General features: G+C 41.1%; 1 protein-coding gene across 2 annotated transcripts; it reads right to left on the bottom strand.

The window, feature by feature from the left end:
* Nucleotides 1–5,358: 5,358 nt before the first annotated feature.
* Nucleotides 5,359–24,025, bottom strand: NES (nestin). Of its 2 annotated transcripts, XR_012802594.1 has the most exons (5): nucleotides 23,113–24,025; nucleotides 19,846–19,970; nucleotides 13,133–13,206; nucleotides 6,011–12,305; nucleotides 5,359–5,910 (listed from the first exon to the last, which is right to left on the bottom strand). XR_012802594.1 is itself a non-coding variant. In XM_075607690.1 (4 exons), exons 1-4 carry the CDS (start codon nucleotides 23,917–23,919, stop codon nucleotides 7,753–7,755), a joined length of 5,559 nt encoding a protein of 1,852 aa, XP_075463805.1. In that variant the 5' UTR covers nucleotides 23,920–24,025; the 3' UTR covers nucleotides 5,359–7,752. The 2 variants fall into 2 exon arrangements, 1 of the variants encoding a protein (XP_075463805.1); XM_075607690.1 differs by having other exon boundaries at nucleotides 5,359–12,305.
* Between the last annotated feature and the right edge of the window lie 482 nt (nucleotides 24,026–24,507).

Genomic DNA, 24,507 nt, shown 5'->3' with positions numbered 1-24,507 from the left:
ATCAGAACTCTATGCCCAGGACATACTTGAAAACGAGAGGTAACTCTCACTGTATTACTTCCTGGTAACACATTTTATCACTAAATAAATAAATAGTCTAAGGGCCACATGAAGGCAATTTGCGGGATGCATTTGCTCTGTGGGTCGCCTGTTAAAAAGCACCTGCCTAAGATCATAAAATAGATATGAGAAGTGGCACCCAATACATTTTTACTATAATGCGTATGGAGTATACATTGTAAATTTGGATGGGTGCTTTAAATAAACGGAACCTGCTTTGTCATGGTGCAGGCACAAGTGGCGATGCAATGAGATGTATTTAAAGAGGAGTCCTTTAGGAAGTGTGATGGAAAAAGATAGCACAGATTCCTTCTGGTCATTTCGGAGCCTGAAAATAAACTTGCACAAGCTGTGTGATAGTTACATCAGCCGGGGACACATGGCACCCTTTAACAGAATATGCCTCATGCTACATGTGACATTTTTTCAGAATGATTAGGGGTAGTCTACTGTTATCCTTTGGGATCACCAGTTATTCTTATCCTATATACCAAAAGCCACCTGTCTAGCAACATTTACGTCCTGATTTATTTATTTTTAGCTACTTATTGGGGCACGACAAAAAGTGGCTCGTTATACTTACATCTCCACAGCAAATGTGTGTCCTGATGCACAAGATATCTGGGGTCATTGGCTTTTAGTGGCAGACAGTGGTACCCTTGGATTTAAAGATCCATTTCATGTGCAGCCTCTGTATTCTAAATCCTGTGTGTTTGCCCACTTCTTACATGGGGACAAATGGCGCTATTGGGTTAGTATTCCCACTTCTCATTTATGTAAATGATGCTGCTAGTGGGTTAGTTAATGTCAATATTTCGGGAAATGTGGCATGTTTGGTTGTTAATGATGAATTGGTCCAGTTTTATTTTTGAAACGTACTGCAGGCCCCTTCAGTAGGAAAAGGGTTACAAAAAAAATCCACGTTTACTGGAAACAATTTCAAGAGGGTAGGTTGGAATGGCTACTCCCTTGGCCATACTATTCATGTCTAATTTGCTTTGTAATATTGGCATTCACACTGCTACCCACAAGTGGTTTAAAGAATGTACAGCTGCCATATGCTACGTGTCTGATGCACAGCACCGACGTCCCAGGAATATATACCATTTAAAGCGGCAATTCAAGCCGGTTCATTTTTTTTTAAAGAAAATTCAGCTCTTGGGGCCCCCTGCTTCCAGAGATACTTACCTCCGAATTAGGTGCTGGTTGCAGCTCTCCTCGGCTACCAGAGTTAACAATATGTCCACTGTTGAAAGATTTCACGTCCGGGTGGCCAATAGGAAGTCGTTAAGTCATCGGTGCGGCTTCCTATTGGCCAACGTGATGCAGGACCTTTAAACTATTAAGCGCAGCTTGCTCAGCCGGAACCTACTTTGGAGGTAAGTATCTCCAGAAGCGGGTGTCCCTGGAGCTGAAATTAATGGGGTTCAGCTCCGGAGATCCCCTGTTTCAATTCTATATATTTATTTAAAAAAATAAGATATTGAGAGTTTACATTAGTTACATTTAAAAGTATCCAACTCAAAGGCCCATCCAGGTCAACAAAATCCATTGTGTGTGATTTTTAACTTGCAGATCTTAATAAACACACATCAGTAACCAAGAGGAGAGATGGCCAATCAAAGAGGTTCTCCCATATTGGGAATCAGAGTTCAGCACAGATGATCATTGGTGATCAATACTTTAGGGCTTGGAGAGAACTGATGTACTTTTTGGTGGTTCCATTCTTTCAGGATACTGAACTTTAAGAGTTGGAGATGTAAAGTGAGCATCAGTATTTCTGCACACCATCATTTGTTCATTTTACAGCATCAGATCCGCCTGCTGGCTATATTTCCTTATTTGTTATTTTTACTTAAAACCAGAGACAGAACGTGAAACACAGACAGAGCTCAGTGCTACATCCATTAACACAGATACACGGTACAGTGCCTATATATAGCTCATCGCTCGGGAACCGGGAGGGGAGGGGTGTCCCTGGAGCTTGGGTGGACCTTTGGGTTCAGGTAAGTAAAAATAACAAAACATACAGAACCCCTATAAGCTCATATTGAACCACAATAGACCACAATAGAATTTATATTAGTGTACATATATATATATATATATTTTGCATAAAATGGTCTTTTAGTTTAACTCTTTGGCCAAAGTGTCGTAAGCACTTGAGCCCCTCCAAGGCAGACCACGTCTCAAGAGTCCTAACACTAATATAAATTCTATTGTGGTCTATTGTGGTTCAATATGAGCTTATAGGGGTTCTGTATGTTTTGTTATTTTTACTTACCTGAACCCAAAGGTCCACCCAAGCTCCAGGGACACCCCTCCCCTCCCGGTTCCCGAGCGATGAGCAGGATTGTCCACCAGGCCAGAATACTTACCCGATAGACACAAAACGGCCGCAGAGACAGGCTTACCCTGGCGGCCAATAGAAAATTGCAATGTCATCGGGATATAATGTTGCAACATTTTATTCATGACCCTGCGGCAAAGTTTGTAGGTTTTTTTCTAGACCGTTAATGTTTTGGGATAAAGGTGGTCTCCAAGATTTGGGGGTTTTCACAAACCAGCTCAGAAAGACCCCCTTCATCCAGGGAAAGATAAAATAAATGATTTGGGGTGGGAAGGGTGATTTTAGCTTCACAAACATGCGCTGGGCAGTAGTCCATTGCATTGCAATGTTTCATGGATGGAAATGGCTCAAATACTTTACCCTTCAGCCCAAGTGTTTCCATGAAAGAAGGGTATTATGCTCCGGTAGTTCTTTTCAATGGAAAGCTTTATCTTATAGAATATTCATCCATTGATTTGGCTTCTCTTATCCCCCTGCCTCTCTGCATACCTCACCCAAAGGAAAACGCCAAGCTATTTACATGTCAGACACTAAAGTTTCAGTCACCTCTGCTAGTGAAAATCTTTGGGAAAAGAAAAGACTTTTCTCCAGTGATTAGCTTATGACAATGAAATAAATGCCGCCCGCATTGTGAAGGGGGGAAGCTTAATCTTAATCTTTCCTTTATTGGTTCACTTCAATCTCCATTGTATGGTGGGTTTCCATAGGAGCCACTGCTGCCAGGTTTACACTGGAACGCTGCCGAACCTTACGTAGCCATCCTTCACCATTCTTATATTTGCTGGCATGTTCTTTTGGGGTATATTTAAATGCGCGTGGTGAAAACGGAGTCCAGAATGAAATGGAATCCCTTAATATAAGTGAGTGAACCGACTTACCGATGCAATGTAGAGCCCACAAAATGTCACGTAAGTACAGGCATACCCCGGTTTAGGGACAATCACTTTAAGTACACTCGCGAGTAAGGACATATTGCTCAATATGCAAATGGCAGCTCGCGCACGCGCCTGTCAGCACGTCCTGAACAGCAATACCGGCTCCCTACCTGTACCGAAGCTGTGCGCAAACGGGGAGACTATAGAGCCTGTTACAAATGCGTTATTTACATCAGTTATGCACGTATATGACGATTGCAGTACAGTACGTGCATCGATAAGTGGAAATAAGTTAGTGCTTCACTTTAAGTACATTTTCGCTTTACATACATGCTCCGGTCCCATTGCGTACGTTAAGTAGCTTAAATCCAAAGCTCTTTATATTCAGACATATCTGAAATGAGTATCCTGAGCCTTACCTGCTAATAACGTGTATTTAAAGAATTAAGTTAATTTGCCACCTTTCTTTGTGTAGTCCCAGATAACCTCAAATACCCCCTTTTTATTACTTTGCACGGTTTCGTTGCTATATAGGATATCTAAGTCTGTGGATGAATCCATAGAATTCCAGTCATCCAGATTAATGACAAAGAGAAAATTATTAAACTGTTACTTTCAAATAATCCCTTCTTTTTTTGTACCATCTCTGGCATTATCTTCTTTTTACAGCTGTATTGTACTTACTATTTCAAACAAAAAAAATATAGAGGTGCTTGAAGTTAATGGGTAATTCCTAACTATATACATAATCGGAAGATATGCATTTGGATGATGATAATATCTGAGATGTCTGTCTTAAAGCTATAACCTACATGTGTGGGTTTTTTTTTAATAAATCAGTTATGTACTATGAGAAAATAATTGTAGCATTAAAAAAAAAAACAACAACTATGAATGACATTTTTCATGTATTATAATGTAACAAGCATTTTTGTTTCTATAGCAACCATTTACAAAGTTACATCCCCTTCCTCTTCTGAAACAGGCTCTGGCACTCCCCTTTTTGAGCCCTGCCCTCTCTCTAGCAGTGCACCAATTGTATCTAATGTCTGCCTGGTCACATAATCTTCCCCACAGAACTGTGCATCTTCGATCCTCTTCTGCTGCACTAGTAAACCCCCGAACCGAATCTTCACTGATCGATCACAGGAGAATGGATCGGTCGGCAACTTAGCTAGTAAATATGTTTTACTAGTATTTTTATTTTGGGAAAGAACACAAGTGTAGCACTCAAGCTCACCCTCTGGTGATGAATGTAGTAATTAAAACGTAATCTTTATTATTAAGCAACCAAGATAAAATGTAGGGTGTTAAAACGACAAACTGAAGGTATGTGCTGGATCCAGATACTGAAAGCCGTATTGGCTCAGGATCCTGAAGAGCTAGTGTGTAAATAGGAAAATGCTAATACTGCACTAGATAACAGTCCTTGTGAAGGATCTGTAAGTGGGTGGAGACTTACAGGGAATACTCGTGAACAGGATAGCATCAAATGTAAATCACTAAAACAGATAAACTAGTAAACCAAGGTGTAATAAATAGGATGGTTGGATTTACAATGGCCGGTAGATTCTTGTGGTGTCCAATTTATAATATATTGGACATACCACAGTTCAACCAGTAAATAACAGGTATGATCAGAGCTTAACTGAATCCTCCCTACATGACTGTAAGTAATGGTGTAGGTAAATCTGCACCATTACTATGGCTGACTTGACCTCAAATAACCTTTCAGGGAGTGGTCAAGTGGTCAAGTCAGCCATAGTTATAGATATTTGATGCTATCCTGTTCACGAGTATTCCCTGTAAGTCTCCACCCACTTACAGGTCCTTTACAAGGACTGTTATCTAGTGTAGTATTAGCATTTTCCTATTTACACACATTTTATTTAATTGGTGTTAGTGATAGTGTACAGAGCTTTCAGAAACGTTCCTGTTGGTCCTCTAAAAGGTGTAGACTCAAATAATGATTGCTTTTGATACACGGCTCGGACATTTCTCTTAACATCCAAACAGAGCATATTTTTCTAACGTGATTTAAATAAATGAAAAAGAAACGTAAAACACTGCATAAAATATTGACCGATTTATTAAATCATAGTGAAGTCACGATTACATGATTTTCATATGACACATTGTGTGTATTTCAAAGGCTTACAATACTGAGTGAAACTCGTGAGTGTGCACCATCATTCTTGTACTGTAAGTGAGAGTAGTGTCTGTGATATCAGTGCTTTTTCAGTATTACAGATACAAGTAGGCACATTAGAAGAATACATCTTTGAGTGACACTGTTTTTACAACAATGGGGTTTATGTATCAAGACAGCCTTTTCATCCTGCTCCTATGCATCGAAGCATTTTGCTCCAATTTTGCCCTTTCTGCCCAAGTTTGCACCTTGGGGGGAGTCAGTAGGAGCAGTTGGGGAGTTATATGGGGCACAGATTATATTGAGATGTATCACATTCTGTGTCTCTGCCCCAGCTTGAGATGTTATAATGATTCTGCATCTCTCTGCCCCAGCTGGCACCTTGGGGAGAGTCAGTAGGAGAAGTTGGGGGGGAGTTACATGGTGCACAGATTATAATGGGATGCATCACATTCTGTGTCTGCCCCTGCTTGCACCTTGGGGAGTCAGTAGGAGGAGTTGGGGGGGGGGGTAGTTACCCGTTGCACAGATTATAATGAGATGTATCACATTCTGCGTCTCTGCCCCAGCTTGCACCTTGGGGAGAGTCAGTAGGAGGAGTTGGGGGAGTTACATGGTGCACAGTTTATAATGAGATGTATCACAGTCTGCGTCTCTGCCCCAGCTTGCACATTGGGGAGAGTCAGTAGGAGGAGTTGGGGGAGTTACATGGTGCACAGATTATAATGAGATGTATCACATTCTGTGTCTCTGTCCCAGTTTGCACCTTGGGCAGAGTCAGTAGGAGGAGTTGGGGGGAGTTACATGGGGCACAGATTATAATGAGATGTATCACATTCTGTGTCTGCCCCATCTTGCACCTTGGGGGGAGCCAGTAGGAGAAGTTGGGGGGGGGGGGGGGAGTTACATCACTTTTCTTTCCTTTTTATTTGCAGCAAAAAATCCTCCATACTTGAAGTGGCGTACATTTAAAACTCTGCATCAGATATAAAAAAAACTGTTCGTATGCCTCAGCTCCACTCCAAAAAACGGAGCAGAGCATCAAAGCCCAATTCTCTCTGAGTTGATACATAGACCCCAAATTGGATATAATCAAAAACTAATTTACTTATTCCATTTTTTTGAAACACCTTATTTAGTGTTTCAGGGAAATCAACAGACAGTAGTTACGTTGCTAAAAGTAACAAAAGTGGTGTTTATGTAATGGACATTGCTACTGCCAGGGATTCAACAGCTTTCTAAACATATTCAATTTGCAACCTGCAAAAAAGTCTTCCTGGCTCCTACAAAGAAAGTAAATAGGACGTACATTTGATGCTGCCTTTAGTTTGAATAAAACGCCGGCTAATTGATTAATATTGTGTTTGCCCTCTCACCTCCACCGTGTGTCACAGCTTTGTTCAGTGTCAAAAAACATTTATTATAGAGCAGCAGAACAAAATGCAATTTGTCCTAACACCTGCCTTCCATTTTGTTTTTAGAATACAGTAACAATTAAGCGGTGGGGAATAAAAGAGACAGAACAGCAGTTGAAGAGAAGTATTGGCACAATTGTCCTACAGGATGCGGGTTTAATGCTCTGTACGTGAAGAATATAATAAATGCTAAGTAGTACTGTACCACCAATTTGTCATTATGCAAACAGACATCCTGCTAAATTTACCTTCAAACAATGAAGGTATTATATTGTGCTTGTTCTCCCAAACACAATAAAAAACGCTTTCTAATTATTTAGGTGGAAAAGAACAGGGATTGATAATATGCTCAGAGCATACGGTGTCAATATATCCACATTTATGCTAGTGATTGCTCATGTATAATATTAATAATGTGCCAAGCAAGATGCTTAATTAACATTATTTTGAATGTAAAACACAAAAACAGCATCTACTTAATATTGGTATAAGAACACAGCAGGATGTACATTGTACACGCCTTGTTTGGAAACCTAAATCTCTGCCGTTACCATCTACAATACTTCTTAAGATTGTCATGAGGATTAGAAAAACAGGAATTTGAATTTCCATATCTGATCCCTCTTTTATGACTTACTGCTAGTCCTAGTCATTTGGCATTGTTGGATTCAACTACAGAAATCATTAAGAAATAAAATGCAAGTAGACATTACAAATACAAAATATTGCCAGATTGATTCCATTTCAATTAACTGGCATGGAACCAGGATATCTTTAAAACCTTCTGTGCAGAAGGGGGCTGATCTCATCGCTTTCTCGGTGAAAGGTAACAAGACAAACAGCCATCAGAAAATAAATATTGTCTACTTTGTTCCACGGTTGTATTGAGAACTTTCTGTCCATTTAGTCGTCATCTGGTGATGACCATGAATCTTCATTCCCGCGCTGAAACTTTATATCAGAAAAGTCTTCATATGTCTCATTTCCTTCCATCATTTCTTCATCCGCCAAAGAAGACTTTGTGGCAATCATTTGAGTTTGAACGTCAAAATCATTATCCTTTAGGTAAGGGTTTTGTAATAGTTTGGTACATCTGCTTTCACTTTCTTCAATAGACTCCGGACATTCAGGAATATTGATGGTGTTCTTATAGTCAGAGGCTAACAAGTGAACTTCATCTATTCCGCTCCCGTCCTTGGATTCTGATGTTTTAAGTCGAGACTGGAAAAGGCCTTTGTTTTCCTCTGCTGACATGGAAAATGTAAGAATTGGCTCATCTGGGAACTCCTGTGTATGTGTCTCTACAACACCACCTTCAAGCTTATCAAAGCTTTTCTGTTCAGAAAGTACTATTTCACTGTGTTCCCTGTTTGAATGGCCATTTAACATATCTTTTGTAAAATCGAGCCTGTCCTGTCCATTAGTATGTTCATGTAGTCCATTCATTTTTTCTTTGTTTGAATAATTTTGTGACGTGAATTCTAACATGGATTTATGTTCAATAAGTTCCTGTTCCTGAAATAGCCCTGGTTCTAATGTATTGACCAAGTCATCACTGCTGTCATCATCTACCTCTATTTCTTGATCTGAAACACTAGGGACAGAGAGGGATTCTATGTTTAACACCTTTTCATCTTCCAATGTTTCTTTGTCTACCACTTTTTCTAAAGCAATCTTTTCATGTACTTCAATGCTCGTGGTGACTTTGACATCGAGGTCACTTTCCTTGTTAGTGCTGGTTGTGCTGCCTTCTAGCTCAGAAACATGACTGATATTTGATGCATTGGGCGAGTCTTCATCTGAGGATGCAGAGCCTTCACTGTCTGAGATTACAGTGTTTTCTGATTGTTTCAACCCAACCTGTGAGTCTCCTTGAGTACTTATATTGTCTACCGGGAATGTATTCTGTGCTTCAGATTCTGCATCAGTTGCATAGTGCAAGTCTAGACTGTTCGTATCTTCATGACTTTTTAAATCAGGCAGTGATTCATGCATAACCGCTGTCAACATGTTTTTGTTAGGTTCATCTGTAAATTCCAAACCTTCTTCATCACTCTTTCTTTGATAGCTGTCTTTTTCACTTTCTTCACTATCTTCTATGGCTTTATCAGTATCTTCATCAGATCCAATGTGTTCTTCCACCTGCTCTTGTATAATGACCTCGTTTTTTGGCATTTCTGATGCAAGATTTTGTGTGACTGCAAAGCCAACATGGTCGTCACTTTGGTCTTCTTCCTGTATCCCGGCCGTCTCTTTTGAATCATCTGAAACTTCATTGTCCCCTAAATAGCACAACTCCTGATTGAGAACTGCAGTAGTGGTGTCTTCAATTGGACTTATTGTGTCAGTAGGTAGAACAGTGACTAATTCCTCCTCAATGTATTCTTCTGTTTTAGTCATTAATTCCCTGAATTCCTTTTCATCCGTTTTTTCTTTTGGAGAGTCAGGAAATTCATCTAACGGTATAAGGGTTTCTCCAGGCTGTTCTTTATACTGATACTCTTCGGTATCATTGCCAATGTCAGTTAGTTCTGCTGTTGATTGAGCCTGTTCCTCAGGTAAGTCCTCAACTTCATCTTCAAGGTCAGGTAATGGCGTTGTGTCTGGTAAAGTTTGCTCTAACTGATAATCTTTACTAATTTCAAATTCTTCACTCTTTTGGGAATGCAGTGAGATTTCTTCCTGTGAGTCTACAGATTCTTCAGATTCAGAGTTTTCATTCTCCATCTTGCTAACTGTTGGGGTGACTGTAATATCTTCTGACTTCTTCTGCTCTTCAACAAACTCCCCCGGAACTGCAACGTCTCCTGGATGCTGTACATATAATGTCTCAGTAAGGTTCTTGGGTGATATTTCACTGCAGATTTCACTATCTAACTGCAAAACGGTGCAGCTCCCTTCTTCCTTATGTTCTTCAAGAATATGTGCACACTCATAGTCACTTGGATCTGCATTAGTGGGTTCTGCAGCTAGTGGCACATCATGTTGTGGCTTGATTAATTCTCCTTCATTCTCTTTTTCTAAGTTGTGCTCACTATCATTTGCTGAATCTGAGCTGCTCACCAACTCCTGGACACTTTCCTCATTTCCAGTACCAGAGTCAACCATTTCTGATTCACATAGCACGTCTATCATAATATCCATTTTACCCGATTCATTATCTGATAACAATGAACCATGACAGAGATCTTCATTCACAACTTCTTTGCTTGTGGCCTCTGTATCCTTTATATCTATTCTTTCTTGTTCCTGTTCCACTGCATTTTCTTTGACATATTCTCTTTCCGGAATAGTTTCTTCCACATTGACATTGTCTGTCCCGTGTTGTTGCACATTGATATTTTCGTATCTACAAATATCCTCTTCTAGAACCTTATTTTCATTTGCCTCAGTTTCCTCTTCCGAAATCTCAACGTTCTCATGTTCCTGCCATTCAAGCTCGCCCCTTGAAGCATTGTCACTTGTCAACAGAATACTCTTTTCTAAAGCCACCTCACTTGCAGACACACTTTCCTGTACTTCATTCGTATCAAGTTTATTGTCTATTTGGTCTTCTTTATTATCATTTGTATTCTGACCTTCCATCACAGAGTTTTGGTTTTCTCCAGTTTCACTTGTAATATCTTGATTTTGCTCTTGGATCCTGCTCTTTGAAAGATCAATGTCTTGCTCATTGGGAACAGGGTCAGATTCTCTTTTATCTGAATGTACCAGCAACAGCTCGTTTTCTTCGTGATCTTCAGACATGTTGAGTGTTTCTGGTGTAGAAATGGCTTTGCTATGTTCCACTTGGCTAATTTCTATATGGCCACTGGAGTAACTTGAATAATCTTTATCGCTTTTATTTTGTACGTTGGTATTGACTTCCGTTTCACTGGAATGGATATATTCTTCTTCTATATCTTCTATGTGCTGCATATACTGCCCAGAATTACTCCATTGGTGGCTATTAGATGCTGCTTCACAGAGTGGTTGATTACGACCCTCAGAATCACTTGTTTGTTGGCTGGCCTGTTCAGCATCATTAAACTGGGGACTTTCCTCTTCAGTATCACTTACATTGAGACTCTTCTTTCCTTCAGCTTCTGACAGTTGACTGTCCTGTTCTGCATTTGTTAACTTATTACTGTCCTGTTCATCATCACTTAACTCAAAACTATTCTGTTCTTCCTGGTTACTTTGCAAGCTTTCCTCTTCATCGTCACTGTATTGGTCAGTGTCTTGCTTAAGAACACTTACCTGGTAAACCCCTTGTTCACCCTCAACTGACAGGGGACCTTTGGAATCACCTTCTTGGTGGCTAGTGAGTCCAACCCCAGCTTCTGAAAAGGTTTGGAATTCATTTCCCAAAGAACCTCTCATACTTTTTCTTATGATTTCAGATACCCCATCATTTTCTGTGACAGACATTTCTGATCCATTCTTGTCATATGCAGTGGTCTGTAGAGATACGATTTCCTGTTGGAGATCGGTTTCTACTATTTCAGAAGAACTCAGTAAATCAACTTCTTTATCCATTGCACTTAGTTCAGGAAAATCCACATCTTGCGTCACTTCTTGTGCATTTTCCTTATCTGTCCTTTCTACCCGTTTGTATTGTAGTGAGTCCACTGTGTCTTGCTTTTCAAAATATACTTTCTGGCAACTGGCAGCTTCACTGATAACCTCTTTTTCTTCAGCCATGTTTTCTATATCTGCATTTTCACAAGATTCAGCTGAATTCCCAAAGTTGCGTATCTTTTCTTCCAACAACTCTGCGTGTTGAACATGGAGATCGATATGTTCCTCTTGATGTTCCTTACTACCCTCTTTCCGAGACATCTGTTCACCCTCCAGCACCAAATCAGGAGACAAGGTAAATTCTCTATCATGGTCTGCTACCTTATCCAAAGTAAACTCCAAAACATCTGAATTAGGCTGACCGACCAGGACTTCCTGTTTACCTAGAGAATCACTCTCCACATTATCCAGATTGTCCTTTTTGCTGGATCCCTTATCTTCTGGAGGATATGTATTCTGATTCAAAACAGACAGGTTTGTTTTGTCATTTCTTACAGTCTGCTCACCAATAGTTTTAGACGAGCCATGATAAAATGAGTTAGAAATGGTTTCTATTTTAGTCTTCCTGAAAACCTCCCCAGATTGAGGAATCTTCTCTAAATTGTTTTCTACCATAGACAATGGCTTATCTGCTTTAACATATGGAGCTCTGGTGTATTTCACACCTTGAGATTGAAGCACAGAGCTTACTTTCTGAAACTCTTTGGTAACAGGGCTTTTCGTCTTCTGAAATGTAGATCTTTTCACATTCACAAAACTCTTTGGAGTCGACCGTAACAGTCCATTTTTCTCTCCATTCTGCATTTGCCTTGAACCCAGCCTGTGCTCCCTGGAAGCAAGCTTCCGGCTATCAGCGGTCATCCTTTTTCTGTCATTGCTCTGCTCCAGCCGCGAATCTGACATGATATAAAGACAAACAAAATGATTCAGTCATAATATACACTATATCATTTTTTTTTATCTCTGACAATATTTCAAGACATAGAATACAAATGTAGAGCAGTCCAATAGTACTCATTAATGTAGGTAAGCGTTATGTAAAGTCTGGTACTCGGTCTTCAGAGGTTCATGAACAGAAATTGTATTCTATAATTCCCAGTTTAAAATAAAAAACTGGAGGTTTTTTTGCAAATGAAAAAAACATTTATAACTTTCTTTTTGCACAAATTCAGGAGAATATGCTTATCTGGTTTCTTTACATTTATAGAATATTATACTCTCTGTACATGTGTTAAAAACAGTGGAAAGAAAAAGGAAATTGACATGATATCATCTCTTCAACTCAGAGACACAAGTGAAAGTGCCTCGGATGGAGAAGAGTTACTGTGACTAATACATATGAAAGGAGGATGGGATGATATGCAGAATTAGTGGGGAGGCTTAGGGAATTATTCACTGGAGAGGCATTCATTATAGAATGACTTCAACATTGGGTGCGGGGCATGAACTGATAAGAATAGAGTTTCATACTAGTGAAGAGCAAAGAAGACGGATTTTAAAAGAGTGGTACAAATAAACAGCGTAAAGAGGCAGAACAAGAGGAGGGTAACACTGGGATAAGGAGAGATTACAGAGTCGATGTATATTTGTTTACATAATATATTTCCAAAGATAAGGAAGATTTAAGTATTGTGTTCAAGTCGCTCAGTTTTGTGTACACAATCACACTATACTGATGCACATTTCTAAATACTTTCAACCTTCCAGAAAACAGATATCTTACCGTTTAACGTGCTGGACATCTTGTAGTCCGTTACCGGAGTGTAAAATCGGGTACTCTCTGCTTCTAGAAGCGATCTAAAAAATACAGAATCAAGATGTTTTTCTTCGCGTGATCCTTGTTGCCACTTTAGCTTATACACAATATACAATATAGTTGTTTAAAAATTTTAAAAAATAACACATGCTTTGTGCTTTACTTCATGAAAGGACACGGTTTCCTCTTAAAAAAAAAAAAAAAGTTACAATAAAGTGACTATAGTTATCACTTAACTAGCAATTCAGCCAAGAAGTTTTTTCATTTGCTAACTGATTACAATTTATGTATAGCAGTTTCTTGGTAGAAACACACGTTTGCACACTGCAGCCACCTGCCATTTAGACATGACTGTGTGCGAGAGTAATTAAAGTTTAGTGGAATGTTTTTACATCTTTTTCTTTGCTGTGTCTCTGCTTTTCACAAAATCCAATTAGTTGTCTTAAGGGAGTTTCTTTCACAGACAGGGCATTGCTAAGCTCTGCTAGAATTCCACTGGCTCCATAGACACACACATTCAATCTTCAACATGCGCTTGATGCGTTAGGTGGTTAGCGTTTAGAAACATTTAACATTATTTTAGTATGATATTCTGACAACAAGGATCCAAACCCAGACACAAACTATTATCCTATTACTGTTGCACAAAAAAACATAGTGGGATCTTCTTATCATGCTCCTGGTTTGGAAATTGTTGCATAAAAAAGATCATGAGGCAATTAGTATACCATGGTGCATTGTTTATATTTTAAATCAGTGGGAGTCTCAGTAATCAATAAGTGGCATGTCCTATAAACCTTATTTGCATAGGGTCTACAAGACATTTTATCTTAGAGCTAGTGCCATTGAAAGTGTTAAAACCAATCCCTTGATAATTTAAGGCAGCCAACATCCAGAAAGTGCTTAATTACTGAAGGAAAACCTTCAGCAACTGACCTCCCAGTTGACATACAGTAGATGCATACACTCACACACGCACCCAGTTGACATACAGTAGATGCATACACTCACACACACGCACCCAGTTGACATACAGTAGATGCATACACACACACGCACCCAGTTGACATACAGTAGATGCATACACTCACAACACGCACCCAGTTGACATACAGTAGATGCATACACTCACACACACACGCACCCAGTTGACATACAGTGGATGCATACACTCACACACACGCATCCAGTTGACATACAGTAGATGCATACACTCACACACACGCACACAGTTGACATACAGTAGATGCATACACTCACACACACGCACCCAGTTGACATACAGTAGATGCATACACTCACACACACACACATCCAGTTGACATACAGTGGATGCATACACTCACACACACACACCCAGTTGACATACAGTGGATGCATACACTCACACACACGCACCCAGTTGACATACAGTAGATGCATACACTCACACACACACACAGCCAGTTGACATACAGTAGATGCATACACTCACACACACGCACACAGTTGACATAGAGTAGATGCATACACTCACACGCACGCAGCCAGTTGACATACAGTAGATGCATACACTAACACACACGCAGCCAGTTGACATACAGTAGATGCATACACTCACACACACGCACCCAGTTGACATACAGTAGATGCATACAGTCACACACGCACCCAGCTGACATACAGTAGATGCATACACTCACACACACGCACCCAGTTGACATACAGTGGATGCATACACTCACAACACGCACCCAGTTGACATACAGTAGATGCATACACTCACACACACACGCACCCAGTTGACATACAGTAGATGCATACACTCACACACACACACACACCCAGTTGACATACAGTAGATGCATACACTCACACACACGCACACAGTTGACATACAGTAGATGCATACACTCACACACACGCACGCAGCCAGTTGACATACAGTAGATGCATACACTCACACACACGCACACAGCCAGTTTACATACAGTAGATGCATACACTCACACACACAGTTGACATACAGTAGATGCATACACTCACACACACGCACGCACCCAGTTGACATACAGTAGATGCATACACTAACACACACGCATCCAGTTGACATACAGTAGATGCATACACTAACACAAACGCAGCCAGTTGACATACAGTAGATGCATACACTCACACACACGCACCCAGTTGACATACAGTAGATGCATACACTCACACACACGCACCCAGCTCACATACAGTAGATGCATACACCCACACACATGCACCCAGTTGACATACAATAGATGCATACACTCACACACACGCACCCAGCTGACATACAGTAGATGCATACACTCACACACACGCACCCAGTTGACATACAGTAGATGCATACACTCACACACACGCACCCAGCTGACATACAGTAGATGCATACACTCACACACACGCACCCAGTTTACATACAGTAGATGCATACACTCACACACACGCACCCAGTTGACATACAGTAGATGCATACACTCACACATACGCACCCAGCTGACATACAGTAGATGCATACACTCACACACACGCACACAGTTGACATACAATAGATGCATACACTCACACACACGCACCCAGTTTACATACAGTAGATGCATACACTCACACACACGCACCCAGTTGACATACAGTAGATGCATACACTCACACACACGCACCCAGTTTACATACAGTAGATGCATACACTCACATACACGCACCCAGCTGACATACAGTAGATGCATACACTCACACACGCACCCAGTTGACATACAGTAGATGCATACACTCACACACACGCACCCAGCTGACATACAGTAGATGCATACACTCACACACACGCACCCAGTTTACATACAGTAGATGCATACACTCACACACACGCACCCAGTTGACATACAGTAGATGCATACACTCACACATACGCACCCAGCTGACATACAGTAGATGCATACACTCACACACACGCACCCAGTTTACATACAGTAGATGCATACACTCACATACACGCACCCAGCTGACATACAGTAGATGCATACACTCACACACGCACCCAGTTGACATACAGTAGATGCATACACTCACACACACGCACCCAGCTGACATACAGTAGATGCATACACTCACACACACGCACCCAGTTTACATACAGTAGATGCATACACTCACACACACGCACCCAGTTGACATACAGTAGATGCATACACTCACACATACGCACCCAGCTGACATACAGTAGATGCATACACTCACACACACGCACACAGTTGACATACAATAGATGCATACACTCACACACACGCACCCAGTTTACATACAGTAGATGCATACACTCACACACACGCACCCAGTTGACATACAGTAGATGCATACACTCACACACACGCACACAGTTGACATACAGTAGATGCATACACTCACACACACGCACCCAGTTTACATACAGTAGATGCATACACTCACATACACGCACCCAGCTGACATACAGTAGATGCATACACTCACACACGCAGCCAGTTGACATACAGTAGATGCATATACTCACACACACACAAAGCTCATGCAAGTTCTTGAGATGTCAATTTTTTTTTCTTTCATAGAAGATTTATCCCCTTTGACACAACCAGTCCGATGACATAATGGTCAGCCTAACCGAGAGCTATGCTTAACGCTGGCACCAATAGGCAGCATTCTTATGCTAATGAACGCCCTGCTTTTGTGTGTAGCCATCTGGAAGGCTACAGAGAGATGGGGCAGGGGCTCCTTGATGGAGAAGGAATGCTGAGTTTAAGCAAATTCCCATGGATGAGACAACGTAGAAAAAAAGAAAGGAAGAGCAGACAGAGAAAGTAGGTTAACAAAGGCTGATAGCGATTGTACATTAACACCAATTCATTCTTGAGTTGAGAGTAGACAAAAGAACATTTCCCCTTTATTAAAATCTCAAATTCCAAATGAGATATTTAAATGAATCTTAGTCTGAGCCTTTATTTTCTTGACCAGTCTTTATGAGGACATCGTGTATATATGTATAGCGTGGTCGTTTTCGGACTAGCCCCTGCAGGGAAGTCTCCCTTGATTTCTTTTGTTACCTTTACCAAAGAGAAGGCCCAGTCCTACCACAAAAGTGCAAGCTACACAATGAAGTTCAGATTGAATTGATTTGATACTGTCTCTGAAACTAACATGTAACTATGAGTACTGGTGTGTAATTGTCTTCATTAGTAACAAACATCTCATTCAGATATTCAGCTTCAGTTGTTGAAGTTATGAGGTTCACTGGATCAGGGTTGGCCAACTCAGTCATGGAGGGCCCATCAACAGGTCGGGTTTTAAGAAAATCCCTGCTTCAGCACAGGTGGCTCAATCAGTCACTGATTGAGCCACCTGTGCTGAAGCAGGGATATCCTTAAAACCTGAACTGTTGGTGGCCCTTGAGAACTGGAGTTGGCCTCCCCTGCACTAGATGAATACAAAATATAGCAGATATGCCAGAGGGACTTAAGTGGACCTGAACACACTTATAAGTTAGTTAACAAAGACACTGTCTTTACTGAATCATTTCCTGGCTCCTTTAAGAAGAATGAGTAAACCATTACTACCATTACTATCCATTACTATACATTACTACAATTACTATACATTACTATACATTACTATACATTACTACCATTACTATACATTACTGTACATTACTATACATTACAACCATTACTATACATTACTACAATTACTATACATTACTATACATTACTATACATTACTACCATTACTATACATTACTATACATTACTGTACATTACTATACATTACTATACATTACTATACATTACTATACATTACTACCATTACTATACATTACTATACATTACTATACATTACTATACATTACTACCATTACTATACATTACTATACATTACTATACATTACTACCATTACTATACATTACTGTACATTACTATACTTGGGCCGTCTTACTGAAGTGAAGGATTTTTCTGAACAGTTTTGTACATTTTGGTAACAAAATAGGAAACTGACCTGACAGTGAATCATATTTACTAGTTTACGTGAACTATTAAGCTGGCAAAGGTTAATTTGTCACACGAATGCTCATGTGTAACAAAAGCTAAGCCAATTAATTAGCAATAAAAGTCATGGTAACTTGCAAAAATATCTACTTTTCTCCAAGACTAATATTACCTGTCAGCTACAAAATTGTAATCAATATTGCTAAATATTCTATATATGTACTAGGTGTTTGTATGAAGCTACCAGGCCGGGTCTTCTGGCCGTGACATTATATTAATAGAGTTACTTAGAAGACATTGTATTACGACAGGGACGCGCAAACTTTTTTTGTTGCGCCCCCTCTGACCGTGCTGGTCCGGTGGTGCGACCCCTCCCCCCTTAACTCATGTGGCGTCAAATGACGCAGCGGTGTCGTGTGACGTCACATCACATGACCTGTGGCGTCATTTTCCGTCAGTTTACCATGGCAACGGTGACGTCACATGACCCCGCCACGTGATTTGATGCCGCGTTGCTATGGTCACGCGTCCTGAGGCCGACTGAACCTCGGTAAGTAGAGGCTGCAGAGGCCTTGCGTGATATCCCCGGCATTTCATTTAAATGCCTTGGGGGGGGGGCCTCTGCAACCGCCCGCGCACCCCCAGAAAAATCTCCCGCCCCCCTGGGGCGCGTCCCCCAGTTTGCACACCACTGTGTTAAGGTTTTTAGAGCTAATTTTCCCCTGTTTATGGAAAATAGATTTTATGGAGAAATATTGGATGATTTACTTGATTTATTTATTTATAACAACATTTATATAGCGCTCTTTTCCAGGGCGCTGTACATTAGTTAGTAAAACAAAAGCGTGGTTACATATAGATTAGATTATAGAGTCATTGTTAAGATTGTGGTGGGCAGGGGTGGGGACATTATGGTCGGGCTATGGGTTAGATCAGGGGAGCGCAATGTTTTTTCCCTGTGCCTCCCTGCCGGCTGTCCCCCTCTCTGAGTGCCTCCCTCTTACATCGGCTCCACGTCTGGGCGTCATTACGTCACGTTGCCATGCGTCACATGACCCCGTGGCATCATTTGATGCGCGTCTCCAGAAGCCATCTGAGCCAAGACCAAGGTGCATCCACTACCCTCACCCCTTCCTAAACCTTCCTAAAGTCTCTCCAAAACCCTCCAAAGTCACCCACATCACCAATTAATTTGCCTCCACTGTCCCCACTGTCAGACCCATTACTATGCCGCCTACAAGACTAAATCCAGAGGCCTGACCCCAACCACTGCCCACCAACCAACCAAACTCGCAATGCATCTAATCCAGGGGTGCGCAAACTGGGGGCGCCAGATTGTCTGTGGGGGTGGTTTGGGGTTTACAGACGCCCCGCGCGCTTCCCAAAGGCACTTAAATTAAGTGTCGGGGAAGCGGCGAAGGCCTCTGTAAACCTCACTTACCGTGGTTCAGCCGGCATCTGGAGACGCGTCGCCATGGCAACGTGACGTCATGACGCCCAGACGCCGGGAACCACGGTAAGGAGGAAGGAGGGAGGGAGGGGGGTGCGCGGAGACCAGGACGGCCGGCAGGGGGGGTGCAGGGGGGAAAAGATTGCACTCCCCTGAACTCTAGTATGTTTGCTAAAGACCTGGAGAATAATGGCCACGCAAAACTCTTTACCTGTACGTGGCCACTTCCAAACTGAGCGACATCTTCAGGTGCATGAGCTGCTGCCGGTCCTCGAGAACTTGAGCAATTTGGGCTCTCAGATCCTGCTTCTCCTTATCCAAAACGTCAATTTCAAGCTGCAGAAAAAAACCACATGAAGAGGGAGTTTAAGAAGGTACAATATAGATCTCCAACCAAACCATAAAAGGAGGCTATATTGTTTGCTACGCAGCAGTCACCAGAGCATGCCTTGCTGTGGCACTTAACACACTTGATGACATGAGAGTTAGGCGATACTGATGACCTGCCATGCACCAAAAGAAAGGGATCACGTGCTCCAACATACCCAGAAATCTGAGACTGTGGCAGTTGCACCCAAATAATAGGGCCTTCCGTATGTACTAATGTAGCAATGTGCCCGTTATCATTTGCGGATAGCAAAATGCGTTATCGTCAAAAAATTTTAAAAAATGGTTCTATTCAGTGTAAATCCCAATTTTGTTAATACATTTGGTGCTTCGAATATTTTGAGATTATTATGGCGGACGCCATCCTCACCCATTACGGAGGGGAAAAAAACCCATATGTTATACCTGCTAATCAGAATGCATGATTGTGAAAATTACTGCATGTCTTGCTGTAAAGAGAATATAATTGTACAAAAAAAAATTGTTTTAAAGTTAATGCATATTGCTTTTCATCCATCAGGATTGGCCAACTCCAGTCCTCAAGGGCCACCAGCAGGTCAGGTTTTAAGGATATCCATGCTTCAGCACAGGTGGCTCAATCGACTGAGCCACTGATCGAGCACCTGTGCTGAAGCAGAGACATTACTAATACCTAGTCTGTTGGTGGTCCTTGAGGACTGGAGTTGGCCAATCCTGTCATCCATAGATAGCACAAAATTAGATTGTAAGCTCTTCGGGGCAGGGACTCCTCTTCCTAAGTGTCACTTCTATGTCTGAAGTGCTTCTTCCCATCCTGTGCTATTTGTATTATTTGTTATTTATATGATTGTCACATGTATTACTGCTGTGCAGCGCTACACACATTAATAGCGCTGTATAAATAAAGACATACATACATTATAAACGACATCCCTTCAGAAGCTGCATTGCTCATTACCTATCTACTGTAATATATTACCTCCCATATATATGGCTCAATGTACAAATTAGTACCATGTGCTTCGTTGCGCTGGCCGGCTAATAAGGTTAAGTGGACCAAATCACGTTAAGGGCAATAAAATACTAGCCATCTGCCAGACTGATACATAATTCAAGACAAAAAAAAAACATCTGTTTCCTTTTGCTAAAGGATCAAACTACATGTAACACTGACCTAATAAGTAAAAGGATCAAATCACTGGTAACAGTCATTACTTTTTCCAATCTGCCTAATTTCCATGCAGGGGTAAACTAATGGGGTATGGAGTCCCCCTGCCTTTCGACAAAGGGTAGTTAAAATACCTTACGACACTACAAATGTATTATTTTTGTGAGTGATGTCCTTGCATTTGCACTTTGACCTTGTTTTCGGCCTGGCCTTAACAGCACTGTAGTTTGTAAAAAAGGATGTCCCTTTTGCTGGATACATTTGCCTGGCAACATGGATAAAGGAAATGAGAAGCGAAGAGATTATTATCGGCAAGTAATTGCTTCAGTTATCGCAGATCAATACTTCTCAAATAAATGGGCACTGAGCCTTTACAAATATATATTTTGACACGCGGGGTGTACATCACCCTTGTAAACCATTTCACAAAGGGCAGAGTATGAATTCAATGTACTGATCCCTGCGGCTGTAGGTGGGTACAGCAGAGATCCTTGCATCATAGAGAGCATGGCCTGTATTCTCCTGACCATACAGAGATGGGATGGGTAACAGTATGTGTGTGTGCTCTTCCGTTCCCAGACACGCAGCTGGTGGTGGTTTCACATAAGGAGCTGGTATTGCTCTCAGGATATCAAATGAACTGGGAATAAAACAGTTGCTTCCGTTAACCTATTCAATGCTGGAGGGTCCAGCAAGGCTCTAATGCAGGCCAGCTTTTATGGATGTCCCTGCTTCAGCACAGGTGGCTCAGTGGCTCAGCTGAAGACCGAGCCACCTGTACTGAAGCAGGCTCTTCGACTGAGCCACTGATTAAGCCACCTTTTATGGGTATCCCTGCTTCCGCACAGGTGGCTCAATGAGTGGCTCAGTCTTTGACTGAGCCACTGATTGAGCCACCTGTGCTGAAGCAGGCTCTTCAACTGAGCCCCTGATTAAGCCACCTGTGCTGAAGCAGAGATATCCATAAAACCTGGCCTGTTGGTGGCCCTTGAGGACTAACAAGTCAAATCTCAAGCAACCTTAGCTTTTGCAAGGAATTAAATGCAATTAAACCAAAAAAAAAAATTGTCCCTTTACTCTCCCACCATGGGTAACTTACATTTCTGCTATTGATGATTAGGTGTGATCCAAATTCCCATTTATCCTACTGACTAAATATTAGCTTCATCTTTTACAAAATACAACATTGGCATTAATGGAAGTGTAACCTCAGTTTCTGCACTTTACCACCACTACTCAATGTTAACATAGAAATACTATGGGAGAAAAATAAAAATGACTTTGTTCCCCTGTACCATCAGGTTCAAATATTTGGAAGAATGAATGTAGACACTGCAATAAGTTATTAATACATTTATATGTTGTCTGAGTGTCACTGTTGTGTGTGTTGTGTTGATTGGAAACACTTTGAGAAATGTGACATTTAATGGTTTTGAAAAAGATTTAGATAAATACAATGTGTCATACGTTTTGTGATAACGAAGAGTCCTGGTTATCAGTCTGAGCTATAACTATGTGCAGATGTACCGTGGGTCATCTCTTCTCAGAAATAACTTTCCCATAATCAGCTCAGGGTGGGGGACCTCTTCCCCTGTTTATACTGCATTATAAATACACTAAGGCATTCAGGGAATGTACAGATCTTACGTTACATTACCATGCTGACCCTATAGAAAAATAAAGAAATATGGTAACAACTATTAAATATACGCAACCCTGTTATCTCAGATTGCCTTATCTTTTTATGCTGTAAAATGTTTGAGGGGTGGATTTAATCTGTATTGACATAATCTATGCTTTTTGTATTCTATATTGTAATGTAGAAGCATTCCGCTTTATATTATAATAAATTAATAATACTATCTGATTTTGGTAGGCAAATTCGTGAGTTTCATTTTAGTTTGGTTGTGCCTCTGACCAAAGTTTTTTTTTTCTCCTACCCACCTGGAACTTCCCTTCCTCTTCCTGTTGGTCTTGCCACTGGTTGGAGAGGTGTTCCTCCAGCATCTCCTTCCTCATCTTCAGACTCAGCAACTCTTTATCCAGGTTCTGCAGCGTCAACCGGTTCTGCTTGTTCTCTTCCACCACCTTTCTCAGGTTCTCATTGGCCTCGGACAGCGTGACTTCCAACAGTGAGACTTCACTCTTGTATGTCTCCACTGCCCCATGCCAGATCTCTGAAAGCTTCTTCGCATAGTCCTCCATGTCCACAGGTTGAAAAACTATAGGGGCTACCTTGATGTTCTCCAGTCTTTGGGAGAAGCTCGCAATATCTTGCTCCATCGATGCTTTTTCTTCCTCGTGAACTTTCAGCATGTCTTCCAACTCTCCGTGCAGTTGGATAATATTCTCTTTCAACCAGATCTGAGCCCGTCTTTCTTCCTCCAGCACTTTTTTACTTTCAGATAGCTCTTTCTTTGCATATTCTTGTGCTTGCCTCTCTTCTAGACACCTACTTTTCACATATTCTATCTCCTCGCGAATTAGATCTCTGGCAATTTCTGCTTGGGTCCTCTCCCTACAGCTACCTTCCACGACATCCCTCAAGTTGTTCAGCTCCTCCTCATACTTTTTCTTCCAGCACTTTTCAGACTTGTTGCTCTTTAAACCATGGATCTCTGCTCTAAGTAATTCATTTTCTTCTTCGAGGGCTTTAACCCGGGATAGATACGCTTCTAGTCTTTTGTTAAGATTCCACATCTGGGTGGACTCTTCGTCTGGAGACATTGAGTATCTTTCCATCCTCTCCATCAATTTAGACTAGCACGTAAGGAACTTTCACTGCCAGAGTTCCAGTATCAGCCAGTGGCTAGATGCCTGTATGAGTCTGCGAATGTATGAGTGAGTGAGTGAGCAGATTGAGAAAGTGGTCAAGGAGGAGCAGAGCACAGCTATTCATATGCTGCCTTCAAATGGAAATGGGAGGCACCCAAAATAACATGGATTTTAACCCATTGGTGAGGGATGCAAACCAACTGGAGAAAAAAAGACTCAAGCATTGCAGCTTCAACAAGCTTCTGCACATGCAAGAGATGCTAGAGGAATTACTTGACGGTGTTTATACACAAACTAATAAATTATTACTTTTCGGTAACTCCTAAGAAGTCATTTCCTTTTCATGCAAGCAGCAAGTTTAAAAAAACACAGATGAAATATAGCAGAATTATTTCAGTTACAAACATGACATGCAAGTGATTCTCTTACTGTGCATGCAATGTCTTGTATATAATGTATAACCCGGCTCACTTAATGTCACTGTGTATTTGTAACCATGTATCTGTCATCATAACTCTGTGCCCAGGACATTGAATACGAGAGGTAACTCTCACTGTGTTACTT

The sequence above is a fragment of the Ascaphus truei genome, chromosome 7, assembly GCF_040206685.1.
Source record: "Ascaphus truei isolate aAscTru1 chromosome 7, aAscTru1.hap1, whole genome shotgun sequence".
Lineage (NCBI taxonomy): Eukaryota > Metazoa > Chordata > Amphibia > Anura > Ascaphidae > Ascaphus > Ascaphus truei.
The sequence above is the reverse complement of the archived record's forward strand: the minus strand, read 5'-3'. Positions and strand labels throughout refer to the sequence as shown.